We start from the raw sequence: 22,231 nt of genomic DNA, 5'->3' as shown, positions 1-22,231 counted from the left end.
GACAGAAAATCCCCAAATTCGTTTTTCATAAAACTCAATATTATTTTCATTCCCAAATATTTATTTTTCATCCCCAAAGACTTCAACAATCCCCCAATTTTTTTTTTTTTTTAATGTGGGGATTTTGGGGATGAGAATCGGCAACGCTGGCCTAGCTTGTCACTTCGGCGGGGGCCCGTGTCCTCAAAAGAGCTGATGGGGGGGGGGGGGGGGGGGCAAGGGACTCTGTGACATTTGTTCGCCCAACCCCCCCCTCCCCCCAAAAAGAAATAATAATAATAATAATAATAATAATAATAATAATTATAATAATAATAATAATAATAATAATAAATGAAGTAAATACATAGAAATAGAATAAAATAAAATTACAAGTTAAAAAAAAAAGATAAGATTTAAAAAAATGGTCCCCGGATTTTTTTTGGGGGGGGGGTTGCAACCCCCCAACCCCCCCTCTAGATCCGCTTCTGGATGTGATAGGCATTAACGAACTCGGTATTATTTTTATAATGTTGGCTATTCAGTAAATTTTCTAGTCTCTCAATATTCTGACAAGAAGGAAAAACAAAAATCAAAATGGATTCGGGAAATATGAATATTGATGTATAAGATTTTATCTTCCATTGATTAAGAACAAAGTCAGCAAGTCTATATCTTAAAGCTGTTTAAAGTTATAGACAATATCGTAGGAAATTCCTGAATTAATAACCTACATTTCTTTTTTGAAGAAAAAAAATCTCTAGTTAGGCCTACACTATTTCGCTCAGTTTTATTTTCTGATTTTCTATGATGGTCGATTGAAGTAAAATTACCTCATTAATTTTAGGCAAAGGCTGCCATCTACGTCAATATTATTATAATTTAGCACAGCTCTGCAATCTGAAATCTGCTCCTAAATTGTCGCCAAATTTACTATGTTACGAGCAAAACATCCCCAGTTTTAAATCATTTTAAGAGAGAGTACACCCTCAATCAGTATTATGGTAAGAAATCATTATATTTTAGGTTTTGCCTGTTGTATTTGTAAGAAATTATGCACGATTTTTGTTTTAGTGTAGTGTTACGCCCCTACTGAGCTGATGGAGCTCAGTCATAATTGCCATTGCCTTGCTGGTCTCTGTGTGTGAACTGCCGCGCTGGCGCTGGCGCTCTGGCTCTGGCTCGGCTCTGTTGAACGATGTATGATTATATGAAGGGGTGACCAAAGTTCGCGGACATTTTAGAACATATTACAAAATGTGATATTCGAACTATGATTTCTCATATTCTACACATATTTATTTATTTCAATTATTACCAAATGGACGGCAAAGTTTTTACTACAGATTGGTTGTACTATAAAATTTATTGTCGAAGGATTTCGGAGATATCGCGATCTAAAAATTTGATGTCCGATCGTTCGTGCCCGCTGCATCTAAAAAAGTCATAAAAACAACGAGACCTATCTTTACGCACAGGGGTTTACAGTTGATTTATCAAAAAGTGTGATCCATCAAAAATAAGGTAGATCTAATATCATAATTTGCAAGGCAAGATATCATAGGCCTACAATCATTTAGTACCACTTTTTACTTACAATTTTGAGGAAATCTGCTCTCAAAATTGAAGATTTTCAGACTCTTATCGGTAAGTTGATCATTTTTCGGAACGGACGCAAAATATTGCAAAATTTGCCAATCTTTTGTCAATATTTTCACAATTTCGTACCCAATTCTAAAGAAAATTTCACCTCCGGGCAATTTTATGTTCCTCTTTCCATTGGGGATATCAGATTTTCGTTAGCTTACCGATTTTTTGAGATAGCGAACTTTGGTCACACCACCATACATGAAGCGCTTTACATTTGACTTTTTAATTCCTCCAATGCTTAATCTGATATCATCCCTAATATTCTAAATCTTAATTTCTAAAGAGAGAGTGTACCTAAAATGTCTTCAATATTAAGTCACTAAAGTACCGATTTTGAGTGAAATCAGTTGAGTTTTGTACAGTGGTGTTTGAAATATGTTGAGAATCAAATGCACAGCTTTTACTACACAGCCAGGATAGTGATGCTCCTATGTGTGCTTAATACTACTATGTCAGCACCATTTTCTACTATTTTAGGAGATTTTCTTCTAAACTTTTCATCTCTTTCTCTTGCTCTCAACCCAGCTTCAGTTTATGCTCTTATTCAGCCGACAAGGCAAGCTGCGTCTGCAGAAATGGTACACGCCGCATCTAGAAAAGCAAAAGAAAAAGATAACAAGGGAACTCATCGCAACAGTACTAACGAGAAAACCCAAAATGTGCAATTTCTTGGAGTGGAGAGATTATAAAATTGTGTACAAGAGGTAAGTATTCATTGGATATTGAAAGGACGATTCAACCCTTGTTATAATTTCAATTGTATGAAAGCAGAAAAATGATAGGAACAGCATGGAAAAGGTTCGAAATGTATCGGACCAATGATAAGGAGGTTGTGAATGTTTGAAATATCAGATCACTAAGTCTATGGGAATCTCACATTGACAGTTCAGTCAGTAGATTGTGACGTAGTCTCGTATAACTTTCGTTTGTCGTGTACAAAGATATCACTAGTTTATGTTTTTCTTCCTTGGGGCACTACTCAAAAGTTATCATGGATAGAAAATTATTGAAGAGAATAGACCTTAAATCAAATTTGAGTCATTTGGTGAGTTTGAATAAATGGGAAAGTTGTCCGCCATGACATCACAACATCACAGGGATATTCCCAATTCAGCCAATTTGAACAGCCCGTACCCATAGTGATTACAACTTTCAGAAAAAGTCGTAACTTTATCCTTTTTTTTTATCGGATTGCATTCAAATTCACCAATTCTTGTTTCAGGTATGCCAGTCTTTATTTCTGCTGTGCCATTGAAGAGAATGACAATGAACTCTTGACACTGGAGATCATCCATAGATACGTGGAGCTTCTGGATAAATACTTTGGTAGTGTAAGTATCTTTTATAGTCCAGCCGATGTGACAGTGATCTGGCAATTTAGATCAATCTGCAATCTGGCATTCTCTAAAAGGGCTCTGTTCATTTTGAAAAAGAGGAATATAGCAAATAACTACCGTTGGTGAAGGTGATGGGACAAACTATCACTTTCGATGCGATCTGGATGTAGCTATCTTTCCGAAGCGAAGCTGAGGAAAGATAGCGTATACTTTCAGATCGCCGAGGAAGTGATAGTTTGCCATCACCTAAAACCAAAAGGTGATTATTTGCTTTATAAATTACATCGGAAACATTTCACTTCTTCCGTCATTTTAGAGCAACAAGTCATCAATTAACAGCTAGCAAACGGTGTACGATACGTACAGTGCATGCAGTATGGTGGTGTGACCATTTAGTTCGCGCGTGGCCAAAGTTCGTGTACTACCACTAAAAGCGCATAAAGTGGAGAGCAATACGCAGCGTATACAATTAAAGTGTGTTGCACTGTGTAGATAGTACTTCTATCTTCAGTGAAAGTGTATTGCACTGTGTAGATAGTACTACTATCTACACAGTGCAACAAACTTTTCTTCTCCCATCAATGATGGGCGAACTATCTTTCATCACGTGATTTACTTTTGACCAATCGTAGAGCAAGATTCTTAGTATGTGGAATATAACAAAATATACAAAAATCACCTCTTCTGTTTTAAACAACATACTGTAAAGCGCATTTGAACATATGGAAAATGGGCTATATACATATAAATACATTTTTATTAATTTTACTGCACTGAAAGTTTCTACAGACATTTGTGTTCAAAATTATGTCCACTGATTGTGAAGAAATAAGTCATTTTCATTGCAATGCTTTGATCATTACAGGTATGCGAGCTAGACATCATATTCAACTTTGAGAAGGCCTACTTCATGCTCGACGAGCTAATGCTAGGCGGAGAGATTCAGGAGACGAGTAAAAAGAACGTCCTCAAGGCGATACAAGCACAGGATCTATTGTCAGAGGTATGTCCACTATAGCATTTCTAATTTGCATAATTCCTCGCTCACTCTTTTCCTATGATTTTCCTTTCTGGTCATAAGGATGCTGCTGAGGATATATCATTGTTTGGTTATAGTTTGTATTATTCATGCAACATCATCATTTCTTTTTTAAAATTTTTGATTCAGTGTAATATCACTATGCGTGCAGCTGTAACCTTTGTTTCGTCTGCTGAGAGCCAGAGGAGCCTTCTAACTCATATTTATTATTCCAAACCGAGTTAAAGCCCTTTTGGTTCTCATGTGATATACACATGAATACAAGGTAGTAGGTTGCTCATAATAATGGAGAGAATGGGGCATTTCTACATGGTTGGTTACTGAATTTTTTTGTGATACTGTGTATGGCCTACCTTGATTTTATATCCCCACTGAAGGGATGTAACCATTTTAGAGTCAAGTGATAACTTTGTATTTTGTAAAAGTTATAAAAAAGTAAATAATGCAGCCTTTACAGTTAGTTGCCAACCTTCCTATTTTAGAGGAATTATTCTTATTTTTGGCCATCAAACTAATTTTATGGATCCATCATCCTAGATTTCTCTCTGTTGTCAAAACATCTGTGTAAAAAGTATGCAAAATGACTGTTCCTAATGTTTACTTTGAAAGGTTGGCAGGTTTGTTTTAGATTGTGTTCTGCTTCTCATGATAAAGACACAATCAATTGTCACACACAAATAATAAAATAAAAAACTAATGAAATAAAGAAAGAAAATATATATTATTTTTTTCATTGGGAATTGCCAAACAGTATCAGCATCCCGAAATGACTCCCAACGTTTTATTTTTGGCTAAATCTTCATTCAAATGGGTTTCATCCTGAGCTAATTAAAGGCTTCATTTGGGGTGAAGGTGCCGTCATCATTTCTAGCACTATCCTGTTAGAATGGGGCTTATTTCTGTCGCTTTGAAAATCATTTGAATATGTTTATTAGATCGTGGATTGAAGAAATATGGTAAACATCTCACTCAGACTGTATGAGGACCCTTGATATGATTTCTCAACATATTTAATTTTTCTTCTAATATTATGAGGTCCTGAGAGAAGTTAGCCAAAATAATGTACATGTATGCAAGTTTCTAAACAGATGTGATGAAAACCACCTTGTGGTGTTACGAGTTAGACTGATAGTGATGATGACGGTGATGGTGGTAGTGGTTGTGATGACGATGATGATGATGATAATGATGATGAAAATTGTGATCAATGTTAATGATGATGGTGGTGATTTTGATGCTGACAGTAATAATGACGATGATGATGATGCTAGCGATGATGATGGTGGTAGTGGTGGTGGTGATGATGATGGTGATGATGGTTGTTATGATCATGATGATTATGGTGGTAATAATGATGGTAGTGGTGATGATGATGGTACAATCATGGTAGTAGTAGTGGTGATGTTAGTGATGGTAATAGTATGGTAATAATGGTGATTAGCTTTTCTTGATCATCATTAAGATGGTTTGATGTACTACTTTGCTTGAGGTAATCACATTTATCAACAACAAAAAGAAAAAAAATAAAAGTAAGAAGGAAGAGACCTCGCACCAAAACTTTGTATAATGATAAATTTCATGGTATGTACATGAACATTATCTACATCTATGCAACTTGAAGGCTGGTGAAACTTATGAAAAGGAATTATGATTACCGGTACATTAACATGATTTAGTCACGTAAAATAAGATTACAAAATGTGAATTAACTTTTGAAAGAAGTAATGTTTTGTTGTACTAAGGTTGGGTATCGAGTGTAGAAGGAGCATGTGGTGACTGTTCCTTGCGGCAGTTCATCTTATTTACTGTGTGAAAGATATCTTCATCTCCCGTGAAACTTCTTAGTAGCTGAGCAATTTCTTGGTGAAATTATGCTGCAATGTGCAATGGATTAAATTTCCAAATTTCTTTATACCACAGCTGGAACTAAGAGGAAAGACCGATATAATCATAACAGATGATCAATTGAACCAGGTACCGAGACATTTCCGAGAATTATATCATGTTCCCTTTTCGTCTTTAGCCGGCAGCTTCTCAAAGGGTATCACTTTAAAAATCTGTGAGACTATGCTTTCTCGGTGTGCTTTACTAACAAACAAATTTCCTTTAGTGTGCTTAGGAGTGAGAAAACACACACTCTTCCTTTCAAGCTTTGCACCATCAAGACTTTAGTGCCGGATCCCAGCTTCCTTGCCCCGACGTCATGGGGCTCGCAGGCAGCAGTAGTTTTGACTATGTTGGTAGCCAGAAGAAAGGAGAAATTCACTTTGTAGTTCCAGGGGGGTGTTTCACAAAGATCCTAAGTCGAACTTATCTCTAAGTTGGAATTAAAAATTATCGAGAGCCATTTGTAGCCTTAAAATAAAATAAATTCAAAAGCGAAAATTGAAGTATTTTAGACTTTTTATAAATTTCAGATCCAGAACATCAAATCCCTATCCTAAAAAAAAAAATGATTGATTTGAATAAACATTTTTATGTCTTTTAAAATAACTTTTACAAAATATTTTCAAAGATGCTAACAGCTTTCCATAATTGTTAAGTCCAACTTAAAGATAAGTTCAACTCAGGATCTTGTGAAACACCCCCCTGGGCGGTCCACAAACAGAAGTTGGATCACGTATTGGAACGAGGAAGGAGTATGAAATTGATGTATGAAAACTCGAGAAGCAAACAGCCCCTTGTTGCCAGGCTCTAGAGCTTGCTTCGGGGTTTCGAGGTTCTTGGGTTCACTACGATTCTTAGATTCACTACAGTGCAATCTAACCCGTATATTTTGAAGCATTTTCACTCAAATTTGAGAACTAATATTTTAGAAACGATTTGGGTATCATTGAATACTAACCTGGTGCTGATTTTCAAACCTACATGCATTAAAAATTCAAACCTACTTGCATTAAAAATTCAAACCTGTCACTGATCTTCAAAAACATGTTCAATTCAAATTCAATCCTGTTGCAGAGGTGCCAACCAGTACGATTTAATCTTATTTAGTACAATAATAAGAGTGGAATACGATAATACGATATCACCTCTTAAAATATGATTTTTCAACAACAAAAAAAACTAAACAAATTTTTTTTTTTTTTTTTTTTTTTTTTTTTTTTTTTTTTTAAATATATTTTTGGAATACCCATAAAAATTACGGAATCGCATTAAAACATAAACAAGTAAACCCCTGCAGCCCCAACAAAAACTTTGCTTTACCATTTTCTTTAAAATTTTTGATGAAAGAGCAAACATTTTTCTTGACTGTACATACCAGTATTACATTTTTCTGAAATTTTACTGGCCCGGGGCCAACCGGCCATTGGTAGTGTCGAGTTTTCGTGAAAATCTGATTTTTCTCTCCAAAATCTGATTTTTTAGGATACTCAGTCTGTTTTTTTGTGTCAAGAGGTTGGCATCTCTGCTGTTGCTGCTAAGCTAAACTCTGGTGGATCACCCTGATTGTATATTGTACTTGTAGTTTAAGAAATTGATATAGATATGTTGACTGCTATGAGAGGCATGGCTGTTTCTATAGGCTCAAGGGGACGTTACATCCTGCTATGACTCCTCTAATAGATTCAAAGTCTGATGCTTTGCTGAACCTGCAACTCCATACAGCTACAGGGTGCATACCTGTACATGATGAAGAGCAGCTAAATTCCAACCCAGACACTTCTACAGACACAATCATTGCCACACTTTAGGAAAATGAAAAAATGTTGTAAACTGCTACTATTTCGGGGGATAATGATACCATCACTCATTTGTGGTTATGTGAAAAAATCTGTGAATATCTGAACACACAGGAATGGCAGATTGTATACCTCGTCCCTCTTCTCCATCAAAGTTGCATTGTTAGGTATCTTCAGCAGTATCTTCAGAAGATTCGTATTAATGTTGTACTGTCAAGTTCTAAAGAATGTAGTCTTGAGTTTTGAGCTGAAGAGAGAATAAATGTTGTAGTGCAGGGTCGGACTTGGGTTATATTTATGATCATTTAATTTAAAGATATCTAATGGTCAATTCTGGCAAATGTTGATTAATGTGAGTTTTGATTGAATGAGTAATTCATGTACATGTACATTGTATAGTGATACAACATACATTGTCCCACACATTGATTAATACATCAAAGATTTTAGTTGATTGCTCCTCTACAGCATGAATAAGACCAAATATCCAACTTTTTTTCATTATAACCTTACGTCTATTCACTATTTGTTATTCTTTGTAATATGTACATGTGTGGGACACATACTGAATGAATGTATTGGACTCCACCCACATGTAAATGGGTCCCTGGTATGCTTGAGTGCTGCATATTTGGCCACTCGGCTATGAGGGGTAATGATGCTGGAGTACCAGGGGGGTGTTTCACAAAGATCCTAAGTTGAGCTTATCTGGTATTTGGACTTAACAATTATGGAAAGCCGTTGGCATCTATGAAAATATTTTGTAAAAGTTATTTTAGAAGGCAAAAAATGTTGATTCAAATCATTCATATTTTCTATTATCAAGGAGATTTCATGTTTTGCTCTTGAATACATTCTATTTCAAGGCTACAAATGGCTCTCCATAAATTTTAAGTCCAACTTAAAGTTAAGTTTGACTTAAGATCTTTGTGAAACGCCCCCCTGGAGTGTCGTGGTGTGACGGACATGAGCGCTATACATATAAGAAGCCACCATTATTATTATTACTTGCTTCATCCGGTTATTTGAACCCGTAGCACATGGGAGTCAGGCCGACATGTCATTCTAAGTTTTCCTCTCATTTTAGATTACAGTGAACCAAGTCACTTTCTTTTTAAATTACAGGGGGAAAATACATGTATGTTTATCCAATTAAAAGGCAATCCAACCCTTGTAATAAGTTGATTATTATGAAAGCAGAAAAATAACAGAAATAGAATGGCAAAAGTTTGAAATGAATCGGACCAATTGTAAAGAAGTTATGAATGTTTGAAATATGAGATCACTAAGTCTATGCGAATCTCAAATTGGTAGTTCAGTTTGGATTGTGATGTAGGATGTGGATAACTCTCCCATTTGCTGTGTACAAAAATAAAATTAATTTCTGTTTTTCTTGTAAGTTCCTTTTCCCTTGGGGGAACCATTCAAAATATTTGATAGATAGCATGTTATTATACCTGTAGCTCCTCTCAAAAAGTAAAGACCCTCCTGAGCATCGAAATTTTGAAGAAAAAAATAGAATATTTTTACTTTCATTTTATATGTTGAAACAGAAGGGAAAGTAGTCCGGCACTACATCACGTTGATATTACCGCTTCAGCCAATTTGAAGTGCCCTTAAGTATAGTGATTACAACTTTAAAAAAAAAATCATAACTTTGTTTAATTTAATATGTAGTCGGATTTAGTTGAAATTTTCATTACTTTGCTTCTCTGATTTTTCTGCTTTCTTTTTTATAGAATAGTTGTCTATTTGGGTTGGATTGCCTTTTAACCATGCATCAAAGCTTCCACCAATCGTGCTAACTCATGAAATAACACAATTTTTATCTCCATCTCTTTTGCAACAATGTGCGTAGCCTGATTTTTATGAAGTTAACTGATCCTTGGAGCAAATGCCTTCTCAAGTAACCAGCAAAGTAAGGAAATGAGTGGATACCATGTATATATCACCCCTTATACTCATCCTCTCCATTTAAAATATCTACATGTACATGTAGTCAGAACTATGGGGAAAGCCCCTTTGAGGAAAGCCCCTTTCTTACTGCCATCACTGGGACAGAATTCCTGGGGACCCTTTATGGTTTTCAGAATGCATACATGTTCCTTCTATACTGGCAAGTCCTCTGGCGGAATTCTGGAGACCCTTTAGATTTCTTCCACCATTTTGATGCAGCAAGAAAGGGGCTTAATCTTTAATAAATACATACAAAGCGTTTTTTTTTGTGGTGCCGTATCATTCATACAAATCTTCCATTGTCTTTTTGTTTATCATTGTTTTAAAATCCATCAAGTACATCTGAAGGTGTGTCCTTTCTCATTCAAAGATCAATACATTATACTTTTTTCTTCTGTTCTTAGCTGATTTGAATATCAAAATGAAGCAAGATGATGATTAATACTCACCCATTCAACTCCTGTACTGTGGAATAATGACCTCTGAATAAAGGCTTGTTCAGATATGGCGATAAATTTCCGCAAAAAAGCAGCGTTTTTTAATAGTGTAAAATGAAAGGCAACTGCGCCCAACAAAGAAATTACACTTGTGCTTATTCACTGAGCTCTAAGTTATGATATCGAGAAATGTGTTTGCATATTACACGTTACGTCATTAAAAAAAAAAAAATCTGCTCCCGTTTTGCCGCATCTTATATCATATCTGAACGAGCCTTAACCATTTTGGAAGTATATTTGAATTTTAACTGTCTTACATCTATCTGCATTTAGCTGTCACAAATGTATTACAAAAAACGATAATTATCTCAGGGAATACAATATCAAGCAATGACTCTGTATTCATTGCATAATAGTAACCAGTACCTATTTAATAAATGAATAATTACAAAAAAAACTCCTTTGCTTCCCATAATATTCAGAATTAATATATACAAGTACATCTTTAACTAACATTTCATTTCAACTTCGATCCTAATTTTTACCCACTGGTTTTCTGAGCACTATTAAAAGTTTAAAACTACCAAGCAAAGTACTAATATTTCTTTTAAATATACTAGCTTACACCTGTTAAGCCTTTCTGTTAGATGGTTCTGAATGATTATTAAACTTTGCACAAAAGCTATGAAAAGAATTGTATGAATGTTGAAAGGAATTACTTCACCTCTATTGTACTTGATCGTCATTTAATTGTCATTCGTAAGAAGTTAAAGATAAACTTGAGTTCTGGTAAAAAAAGAAAATGAATTCTCACAGAATCTAACAAAACTTACACTGAATGTTCAAGATTACAAATAAATGTCATGTGCCAAACAATTTTGGAAGAAAATGTATACTGGCTGAGTAATGAGCATAGAAAGATAAGGAAATCAGGGTAGTACTAGCCCCGACACCATGTGTGTTGTCCCATATACATCTTTCTGTGTAAGTGATTGTAACTTTACCAAGACTCTGCCAAATTCATGATGATTTTGATTACTCCAGAACCTTGCATTACACACCATTACTTACATGCTATATGATCAACTTTTCTGATCGATTCCACACCTTTTCCTTCACAATGCAATCGCATTACCAGAACTCAAGTTTATCTTTAAGTAACATTACAGTGTACATCATTGTAGAGATACACATTTAATCTCTCATTTGTAATCACAGTGACACTATACATACATGTATATCATCTGTTTGGAGCCAGAAGGCATTAACTCTGTGTAAAATGATATGAATTAAAGCCCTTTTGACTCCAAACATAATACACTGTATGTTGCAAAATAAAATGATTCTCACCTAGTGCCCTTATCAAATTTTATCATATTTATAACCAAGGTGCAGAAAGATAAACGAATAGAGGTTAATATCAGCATTTTCCAAGGTCTTGGGGAAACCAATATTGTTTGTCACACAACCTGAGTGAAACTGTCATAGTGGAAGATTTACATGTACAAGCCTAAACATTGTACACTTTTTATGGATGAGAAACATCTAAAGGATTGACTTGGAGCAATGAGTGATTTTGTAGCAGTGGAAAGTTCTTTAAGAGATTTTGTACAAAAACAAGTAAAAGTATATGACCGGTATGTACCAGTTAACATGCATTAAAATTTTCACAAGTGTACTTCAATTTTCAATACTTCAATTTCAAGTGGGGTAGCTCATGCAACTTTAAATTACCTGGTAGTGTCACTACTAACATTTACACTGGGGCAAACCAAAATGGTTCAGGCAACTAACTACATTTGTACATGGTATAAAGCACTGCTCTGAATTTATGTAAAAGAGCATCTTCCTCCTTTCTTGTGTATATTTTTGATAATATTTAATACTTTGCTCTGATACTTTTTTCTTGTTAACAACATCATATCTTTGTGTGTTTTTGCTGTATCACTGGTGGGAATAGTAACTAACAACTTGACAGCGTATTGCTCTTCATTCCAAAAATTTAGCTCAAAGCAAATTTTCTTTGCTTTCTCATGCAGTGGCTTAAATGTGGTTCTAACTTTGTCAATATTCTCCAGTTATCACCTAAATAGTTTTGATTCAGCAGTGTGTGCTAACCATCTTCCATATATTCATTCCATACTTTCTATTCTAATGTACATGTACGTGTATCTTGTAAGAAAGAACATGTACTTTTGATGTTTTGGACTGTATCATTTGACATTTTGATAATTAAATATGAATTCAATAGCTTAGCTGTATAGAATTATATATGGTTTTCATATATGTAATGAATTGTTAGTTTGCTAGATAGCATTCAGATTGTTAGATCAGACTTGAACCATTCTTGATTTTTAGCTTTTCATTACCATTTTCAAAGAAAAAAAGTTATTTTCTACTGAGGGCTAGAATGGCATAAGCTCTGTGTGAAAGAATATGTCAAACACGTAATGTCTACCATATTCCATCCGATGTGATCTCACCTCATCCATGTCCTCATCCTCCTGTAAGATGCATTCTTTTCATCTTGAGAGAGACTGCTCCCAGTATCATTCTCCTCCAAGGAATTATCCTTCTCCTAGGAATCATGTTTCTCTTTGAGTTTCCATCATGGTAGCAGCCATTTACCCATACTTTTTCTTGTCTTGTGCCTCTCTGTTGTTCCTCATACATGTACCTGTTAAAACTTGAAAGGGCAGTATTGTTATCAAATTGAACCCGATACTGGTAGGCTTTTGTGAAAATCAGAGGGACTAAAAAGTTAGTCTAAGGTTTAAGATTTCCTTTGTTCATTAACATGATTTTAGATCCAGGATCAGGTTTAACAGAATTGGTAGAATTCGAACCAAAACGTCTTGCTATCCACTCTCCTAAACTCAATATCTTCTCTTGATTTCTTCTCATGTACAACAGAGTTTACAACTTACACTCTTCACTTCTGCAATGGTTCCTTTATCCCCTAGGGTTGGGGATTTTTTTTCATACGAAAAAAAGTGAGATAAATTTATATAAATCTTTTATTTTCAAAGGAAAATCATGAATGAAATCAGTGGGTTAGCATAGATTTTCATTTTCATCAATCAGATCCATGTGCATATCCTCCTTTAACTTAGATGTTTCTAAATCCTTTAATGCTTTCTCCTTGTGACTTCCTAACACTGCTGCTGTACCACAGACCGCTGTAGAAAGCTCCTCTTATAGTTTCATTAACAACAAGACACCACCTGTTGTTTTCTTCCTCCACCTCCCTAATGATTTCTCCTTTCCTCCTAATCTTTACCTCAAATTGTGTATTTCGAAGTAGTCGGTTCCCCTCAAAACCCCTCTTGTCATTCCGTTTGAACGACAATACCCTTCATTTTCTATTCTGTGTCATTCTGTAAACAGTGAAGTCCCCCCCCCCATCTCCTTTGAAACTGTGAAAGCATGAGCTTTGTCCCCCTTCCCTCACCCTGTTCCATTATGCTTGACACATAAGTTTGGCTTTCCGTCCAAGTGACAACACTCCATTTAGTCTTTTGTGTCTGCCTGTTTAAGTTAAATGCTCTCTCCCTCCCACTCTTACTTACTCTTAAATTTGTTATAGTATCATGGCCCATAATATATGCATGTATGTAGGTAGCAAAGCCCACCCCCCCAAAAAAAAAGTTACTTCCATCCTACTTATACTCCGCAAGTTAACACACTTTGTTCCCACCCCTATGCTTAACCATGTAGGTAAAAATTGTAGCCCCCTCCCAACCCAACCTGACCCTCTCCCACCAAACCTCGCCCATCTGTCCAACCTTGCTTGACCTTCTTGCGATTCCATATGACTGGCACTCTCCCTCTTGTTTTTTCTGTCTCGTCTCTCTCTAGCTAGTAAAAACTTGCCCTTTAAACAATTAAAAATCTTTGTCCTTACCCTCTTTGCGTATAGGTATAATTATAGCCCCCCACCCAACCTGGCCTGACCCCCTCCAACCCAGCCACACCCACCTGTCCCCCATGCTTGACCTTCCTGTGATTCCATGTGATTGACAATCTCCCTCCTTGTCTCCTTGTCTCTCTCTTGCATGTAAACAATTACCCTTACAACACTTTGTCCCCACCCTCTATGCTTAAAGGAATAATTGTAGTCCCCCCTTCCCTCCCCCAGCAACCCGGCCTGACCCTTCCCCCATCCAACCCAGCCTGACCCTCCCCCCTCCCATTGCCTCCAACCCCCGCTTGCATGACCCTCTCGTGATTCCATGTGACTGACACTCTCCCTCTTGTTTTTCTGTCTCCTTGTCTGTCTCTGTAGGAGTTGGAGGCGACCCGCAATGCCTTGGAAGAAATGGGTTTTCTGTAGCTCCTTACTCAACCTTCAACCTCCTCCTCCTCCCCCTTCTCCTCCTCCTTATCAACCTGCTTGCCCTGCTAGCTGTACAATGTAGTCAAACCTGGATAGAAAGTCCGCCCAAGGGAGAATCAAAGCAGTTTTTAAGTTTAGAGGTCTTTGTATACAGGTTCTTGTGGTACATTTAGAATTAGTTCTCTAACGACCAAATGCTGGTGCTGCAGGCCTGATAAAAACCCGATTTAAATCGGTTTCCCGATTTTTTTTATTTTTCCCGATTTTTTCCCGATTTTTTTTTTATTCCCGATTTAAAAAAAAAAAAAAAAAAGATTTTTTTTTTTTTTTTTTTTTTTTTTTTTTACCTGATTTTTTTTTTTCTTCCCTTTTTTATCCTGATTTTCCTGATTCCCCCTTATTTTCTCTATTCTTCCCTATTTTGCCTTATTTTTTTCTCCCAATTTTCTTACTCGAAAGGGGGGAATGTTGTTAGATGCCGTTTTTTCCCCGCGAATCGCCTTTTTTTTTTTTACTCAAGGGGGGCGTGGTTGAGGGGAAAACAAAAAACCTATTTTTTTTTTAGTGCTCACTATCACCCCTGTGCTGTAAACAATGAAAATGCATGTAAGCTAAGTTCTAAGTTACAATTCATCGGCTACCCGCAAGAAGGTCCTTACTGCTATTGACAATACATAGCTGTTACGGCCTTCTTGCGAACAGTCGATGCATTGCCTGTCTATGTCAATGTGAAAATGCTGTACCAGGAAAGATGTAAAAAGAGGGAATTATGACAAAATGATTGCAATTTTCATCAATGTGCTCATTGTTGGTGCTAATGCATGAATGTCAACCACCTCTCTTCTCCACTCTACCATGTGCCACTGACATTAACTAAAAACAATCTTTCATGTTACTTCTTCATCATGATTTTTTTTTTTATGGATAATTCTTCAAGCATCTGTTTGGAGCTAGAAGGGCGTTATTAACTCATATACATTCAAACCTGCTTTAGTGACCACCTGTCTTCAAAGACCACATTTTTTTGTTTCCCTTGAAAATGGTTTCTCATTGAAACATGTACTAAAGGAACCTGTCTACAAAGACCAATTTTTGTGTTTCCCTTGGGCGGTCGCTATAGACAGATCTGACTGTAATTTTACCCAGAGTTAACACCCTTCTGGCTCCAAACAGACAAACCATGAAAAATGTGAAGAAATGGAGAAATCAAGTCAGCGTTGTGCTCTTCAACATTTATTCTATTCTCAAGATCTAATTGACTGTCATTATGACTCAAACACCAATCAGCTAGCTAGACTTGAGCTAGGTGTACAGACATGTAGAATATGATAGGATAAGGAGAATGCTAATTGTCATATATTTCAACAGATCTATGATTTAGTCTTTCATTACGTGTTAGCAGCAACTAAATGTCATTGTCACAGGTGAAAATATTGAAGTGAATATTGATGTTTTAGCTTAAAGATAGTTATCAAATTAATTCTATTGCACATTATATTGAATAGAACATATTTATTTTATAATTATAAATTAAAAATGATATTGTGTATGATTACATGTACATGTATGGTGCAAAAAGTGTTGATCATGTAAAGATGTATTTTACTATTGTCTTTGATAGAAGGGGACATTAATTTCTATTTTTGTTTTGTTTTGTTTACGGTATGTTATTAGTATTTAGTAGTGATTTAGTTAAAGGTCTTTCATTACCTTGTGTAGCTTCTATGATAACAAAAAATGGCAGCAATATATATTACAAGAGCAAGGGATTGTAAAGTGTGTTTCTCACCTTTCAACCATGCAAATAAAAATCCATAAGTTGCAAAGGTGAGCTTTTATGGAGATTTGAAACTACAGTATTTGGTTTGTATGAACAGGAGAGAAAGGAAATATTGGGTGCGATAGTCCCTTACAAACCATTTTTTTTTGGTGTTAACTCACATTGCCTTATGTGTAGGCAAACATTTAAGTTGTTGATGGTTGTAATCATTGTAAATGTCTGCATTTTTTGTAAATTTTTGCAAATCTTTCACAAGTATGCAGTTGAACTCCATTATGATGTCTTTAGCCTTCATCATATTTTGTGTTGGTACTAGTTACTAGAACTACGCCTTTCCAGCAAATTACCGAGATCTTCGCTTTAGATATAGGGAAAATGTAACTAAAGAAGTGGTGTTAAGTTTTATGGTAGGCATACAATGCTTTAATTTGCCTTGAGTATGACCAAAGAAATAATTATGATGCAAGGTAAATTATTTTTTAGTATTGTCTGTTCAGAGTCAGAAGGGCATTGACTCTGTGTTAAAATATATGAGTTATGATTTGATTTAATGCCCTTTTGGCTCTAAACAGACCTTGTGATGTATAAATCATATCATTCCTGCCTTGCAGTACTACTTCCTAGCCAGATTTGATGTTATTGTAGTGAAATTGGTGAATGTAATCTATGGTTGTTTTTCACTTGTATTAAATGGTATCGTAGAATACCTTCAAAGGGTAATTTTTTTCTTCTTTTTACCCAAATGATGTACTATTTGTAGGCACTACATAATTTGTAGAGTGTATGCCCACAGCTGTGAAGACTTTATGAACACACAGTGGTATGACTGGGCACCACCTGAAGTCTCTAAAAAACAATACACCAGAAACACAAAAAATTAAGGGGAAAATAGAATTTGGATAAGGACGCTTTTTATGCTCCTGAGTACAGTGTTTTGTCAGGAATTTGTTTAAATTTACACTCTCCAATCCAGGGTAAACATGCTTCTGATGCTTTCTACAATAATGTCTTGAGGGTAACATGTATGCTGTGGTACTTTGCTCCATTGTTAGACATATGTTTGTCAGTTCATTCAATCAAGATTAAATTGTTGAAAATGTACTATTTCAAAAATGTTATGGGTGACAGAAGTGTTAACATTGGCGTTTTAATTTGACCAATTCATGCTATTCAAAAGATCTGTGCCTTCATTTCAACATTATTTACTGCCTTATCATTAAAATATATTGGCACTAAATGTATTTTGGATGCTTTGGTACAATGATTGAGATTCTTCCACCCTCCCAGGGCTTGTCTTCAAAGATGAAAATGAAGATGATGATTGTGATTGATGATGCAAAATGATGATGGTGGTGATGATGATGATGATGGAGGTGATGATGGTGATGAAGGTGATGATGATGACAATGGTGATGGTGATGGTGATGGTGATGATGATGGCGATGATAATGGTGATGGTGATGGTAATAATGGTGTTGATGATTAATGATGGTGATGATAATGGTGATGGTGGTGATGATGGTGACCATGGTGATGGTGATGAAGATAACGATGAGGGGATGATAATAATGGTGATGATGATGGGTGGTGATGACAATGATGGTGATGATGGTGTTCATGATGATGATGGTGACGATGATGATGAGAGGATGATAATAATGGTAATGATGTGATAATAGTGATGCTGGTAGTGATGATTGTGGAGACGAGATACTGGTAATGATTATAAATTTGTCCATATTATTGGTGTTGTTGAATTGATGTTCATGATATAAGAGATGATGATGGACATACCGGTAACCCTGGTTACCTTGACGATAGTATGTTGATGTCATAGTAATGAACAAATGTTGATGGTAGAAATATGGATTGGTACGTGGGTAAGTAATGAAAGTGGTGATCAATTTATCATGCTATTAAGTGCTTGTCATCATTTTGTATCTACAGTATGTAATACAATTTTTTATGCATTGATTCATTAATTTTCTGTAAAAAAAAGGGTGCAGCTTTTTTAATTCAATACACATTCTAATCATTCATTTGTGCTCGAATCAAACAGTCATGGGCCTAATCAGGAAACATCGTTAAGGGAATCTTTATCACAATCTTGTATATTTTCTTCAATTAAACATGCTTCATTAACGGTATGAAAACAATAAACATGTACATTGTGTAAGTGTGCAGTGAAGCTGTTTTGGTTTGCTGAAAGCTATTTTCGATTCAATTCTTAAAAGGTACTTTTTAATTCTAGTTTTAACACCCTTCTTACTTAATGCATCTAATAATAAATGACATCTATTTTGATTTGTTTAGATTTTCTTTTATAATTACATGTAGCATGTATTATTTTTTTCTTCACTTTTATTTTATTCCGTTCCTTTCTCTGTGTAGCGTGTGTATGATCCAAATGTAAGTTCAAGTAGAAAATTCCTTTTTTTAATTTCCTGCTTTCTTCTTTGATATAAATTTAGAAACCTTCTATTCAATTGCTTCTTACCTTCTTTATATCTGAGTGATTGGTATGTGTGGGTTCCTGGTTATTTTCACCATTTTTTTCTGAGCAGATTCTCCATTCTGGGACCTCTTGCATATAAAGTTTTTGTTAAATACAACTCTGAAATTGATAGATCTTGATAGTGCTGTAGCTATGCAGATAGGGGTAGAGGGGGGGGGGGGGGAGGGGCTACATGCTCTCTAATTGCATTACATATTAAAAAAAAAGGGAAAGAGAGAGAGAGAGAGAGAGATCGACAAAGAAGGGATATATGACTGGGGGTTATAAAACCCGTCTTACATCCCCCATTCATCAACTTTATACACCTTGTATGGTGCCCCCCTCCCCCTCCCAGTAAGTACCTTTTCTGTGCTACACTGGTGCTTTAAATATGTGATACTGATTGGTTGAAACTATTTTAAAGTTAATCTGCATTATTAAGTTAAATCTAAACAGTTTGTGCAAGATGCCCCTGGTCTATCAATTTTTCTTCTCCTTTGGAAAACTAGTATGTCTCTGTTTTTCTTTTTTTAAATTCTTGTACTGAGGAAAGAAAAGCAATGAATGTATAGTTATTTGTTCCAAAAGGATCTGATTTTCAATTAAATGTATTATATTCATTTCAAGGGTGAGCGTTTTGCCTTGAAATTCAACAGATTATTGAGCATCAAGTCCCAGCAGACCATGATTAACAAACAATTATTTGTTTTAATTTATAAGACCCTTGACGAGTAGTAGCTACTCTCTAAGAAATGTCTAAATTACTATTTTTAACAGTATATATAAGCCTTTTATGGGATGGTGTGGGCACTAAAAACATACATATGACATTGTCTTGTATATGACAAATATATATTCCCCTGTATAATATGTATATATGAAATTTACTAATACCCCCTTAAGTTTCTGTACTCATTAGATTGCCTTTCAAATGGAAATTCATATCTCTGCTAAGACTTATATCCGCCTTTTTCTATCATCATCCAAATGAAAAAACGTAGGCAAAATTTCTACACTATAACCCTAACTCTACAATTTCATTCTCCTTTGTGGACTTAAAATGGGATTCAACGAAATATGGTAGCTTTATTGATATTTTGAAGTCTATTACGGCTTTGTGTGGGTATGCATGCAGGTTTATATTGTATTTATATTTGAATGTAAATGTACATATGGGAATTTATTCAAGAGACAACACAATCGCTTGCTTCAACGTTTGATGATATTATAAAGAAATGTCTATTCTATATCTCAGAAGGCTTCCTATGTTAATGATCAGCATGTTTCAAAGGGAGTTCAGATTTTTAAAACCAAACCAGACACGTTTTCCTATGCATCCTTCAATTATATTTTATTATGTTGTGTCTGCAGACTCGGCATCCGATTCACTCTTTTGGGAAGTGCATGTGGGCTACCAAATACTAGTTATTACTAATGCAGGAGAAGGAGAAGAAGAAGAAGAAGAAGTAGAATAATGAGAGGTAGAAATAGAAGAAGAAGAAGGAAAATAAGAAGAAGAATTTAGAAAAAGAGCAGAAAAAAACAATGATTATAACTTTTGCTGCTACTTACTACTACTACAACTACTAAATTACGACAACAGGAACAACAACTACTACTACTATGTTCTTATTTAAATTTCCTCTTCTTTTCTTCCCTTTTTCCTTCACAGGAGACGGAGGTTAACAAGAGTGTTCTTGAGGAGCTCGGTCTTACATAGATGATGACACCTCGACTAATTCTCAACAATTCAAAGCCTATTTGCAGCAGTGGACCCCGGGGCCATGGGGAGCACCCCCCCCCCCTCAGCAAAACCTATGTAAGGTATAGGTCTATTGGTTTTTAAAATGCCCCCTAAATGTAAATGTGCCCCCTAAAATGAGCTGAATTTTTATAAATCTGCTTCCGTAGACTGTTTCTGTGCACACACTGTCCTCCTCATTCTTGCCTCCCTGTGAAACAATCTTTGAGATACTTGGCCTAGTTCACACTTCAAAACAATTATGGGGCAAAAAATAATGACACAGTGCACTGCAGGGGGCCCTTGATATGTGTTCCTACTTTTTGTTTCACCCAGACTTTCCATTCATTTACACTTAAAATGTTTTTTTTATTTTGCTGTGATATTATTGTAAGGTGGTTTACTTTGTCATGCCTGAACAAAACTTAAACAGCGCCATCTTGTGGAAAAGTATGCACGTTTAGATTCAGAGACCTTCATAGAGTCATTCAACACACTGCATGGCCCATGACAACAATGTCATCAATGTTATCAGTAAAATGATCTGGAAACCCAATCAGAGACTTGAAAAATCTGCTCTTGGTCCATTTCAATATCTGATTGTATTGCCAATAGAACTAATGTTGAATTGTATATTAAAGTGATACCAAAATTAGGACCATGCATTTCAATATGATATGTGAGGCTATTGAAATTCTTGTAGAGTGGATATCTTTAAAGTGAAATTGTGAAGTTAAATACCAAGAATTGTGAATCAACAGCAGCTTTAGAATATTATATAACAATCATCAGAAGCTGATGATAGGGGAGGGGTGTATTCTCATTGTTATAATTGTATTCTGTTATTGCGTACATTTAAATTTAGTTTGTAACTTCAAATCTTAGAAAGGGCTGAATATATGTTCTTGAAAGAATCATTTGAAATATATTAGTGAAAAGGTGTAAGGATCAATGACTTTGATATTTCCATGTTGTAGAACATATTTTTGTGTTGTCATTTTGTAAATTTCTGTTGTATTACCAAAGCTTTTTAAGCATAGAATACTTTTTAAGATTATACTATGGTACTAAGCATTCATTATGTCCCTTGTTTGCGTTTGTGAAAATGTATTCTGGCTAGAAGTCACAAAATTGAATTCAAAATTGTTTTGTTTGTATTGTCATGTTTTCTTGTAGTTTGCGATTGGTTTAGATTATCGATATATATTCATTCCAGTTTTTGATTCTTATATGGATTTAAAGCAGATAAAAGTTGTCAAAAATACATTATTCATGAATAGTTTGAAGGAAACAATCATACACAGTTTATCTAGTGTAGGGGTAACTTTTAGATATATCTTTGATATGTTATCACTCTATCTAGGTTTGCACTTTCTTTTGATGTATTTATTTTCTTTCGATAAACTTTTTTTTCCTTGGGTATCTTTTCTTTGTTTCTTTGTGTCCCTCACTTCTGTCAAGTCTTTCTCAGTCTATCTGTCTGTCTCTTTCTCTTTCTCTTTCTCTTTCGCTCTCTTTCTCTCTCTCTCACCACTCTCTCACCCTCACATTGCAATATTCTTCCTATCTCTCTCTTTATCTCTTTCCCCCTCCCATGCCTTCTTTCTCTCTTCCTATTTTGTTTCATCTTTCTCTCTTGCTTTCTATTTTGATTATACACTGTCAATTTGTAAACCATACTTAATTCTTTGTCTTTAATCAAATGATATTTAATTCTTTGTCTTATCTAAACGTATCATTGATTAAGATATTCCCCTCTTCTGGATGAAATAAGAAATAAATTGCCATTAATCAGGTTG

The 22,231-nt window shown here is 35.3% G+C and overlaps 1 protein-coding gene across 3 annotated transcripts; it reads left to right on the top strand.

Moving 5' to 3' along the window:
• Nucleotides 1–843: 843 nt before the first annotated feature.
• LOC593367 (AP-1 complex subunit sigma-2) lies at nt 844–21,726 on the top strand. 3 transcript variants are annotated; one of them, XM_030982090.1, is made up of 6 exons: nt 844–983; nt 2,155–2,333; nt 2,852–2,960; nt 3,832–3,969; nt 9,547–9,606; nt 14,367–14,426. In XM_030982090.1, exons 1-5 carry the CDS (start codon nt 981–983, stop codon nt 9,568–9,570), a joined length of 453 nt encoding a protein of 150 aa, XP_030837950.1. In that variant the 5' UTR covers nt 844–980; the 3' UTR covers nt 9,571–9,606; nt 14,367–14,426. The 3 variants fall into 3 exon arrangements, with proteins under 3 accessions (XP_030837950.1, XP_030837947.1, XP_030837949.1); XM_030982087.1 differs by lacking the exons at nt 9,547–9,606; nt 14,367–14,426 and adding an exon at nt 20,364–21,726; XM_030982089.1 differs by lacking the exon at nt 9,547–9,606.
• Nucleotides 21,727–22,231: the final 505 nt, after the last annotated feature.

The sequence above is a fragment of the Strongylocentrotus purpuratus genome, unplaced genomic scaffold, assembly GCF_000002235.5.
Source record: "Strongylocentrotus purpuratus isolate Spur 01 unplaced genomic scaffold, Spur_5.0 spur5_scaffold_12, whole genome shotgun sequence".
Taxonomy (NCBI): Eukaryota; Metazoa; Echinodermata; class Echinoidea; order Camarodonta; family Strongylocentrotidae; genus Strongylocentrotus; species Strongylocentrotus purpuratus.
This window is presented reverse-complemented; position numbering and strand designations above follow the sequence as displayed.

Excerpts from the sequence above, each read along its gene's own strand:
- LOC593367 (XM_030982087.1), top strand. Across the intron at positions 2,334-2,851 it reads TATAAAATTGTGTACAAGAG|GTATGCCAGTCTTTATTTCT; the intron begins GTAAGTATTCAT and ends TTCTTGTTTCAG. Across the intron at positions 2,961-3,831 it reads TGGATAAATACTTTGGTAGT|GTATGCGAGCTAGACATCAT; the intron begins GTAAGTATCTTT and ends TGATCATTACAG.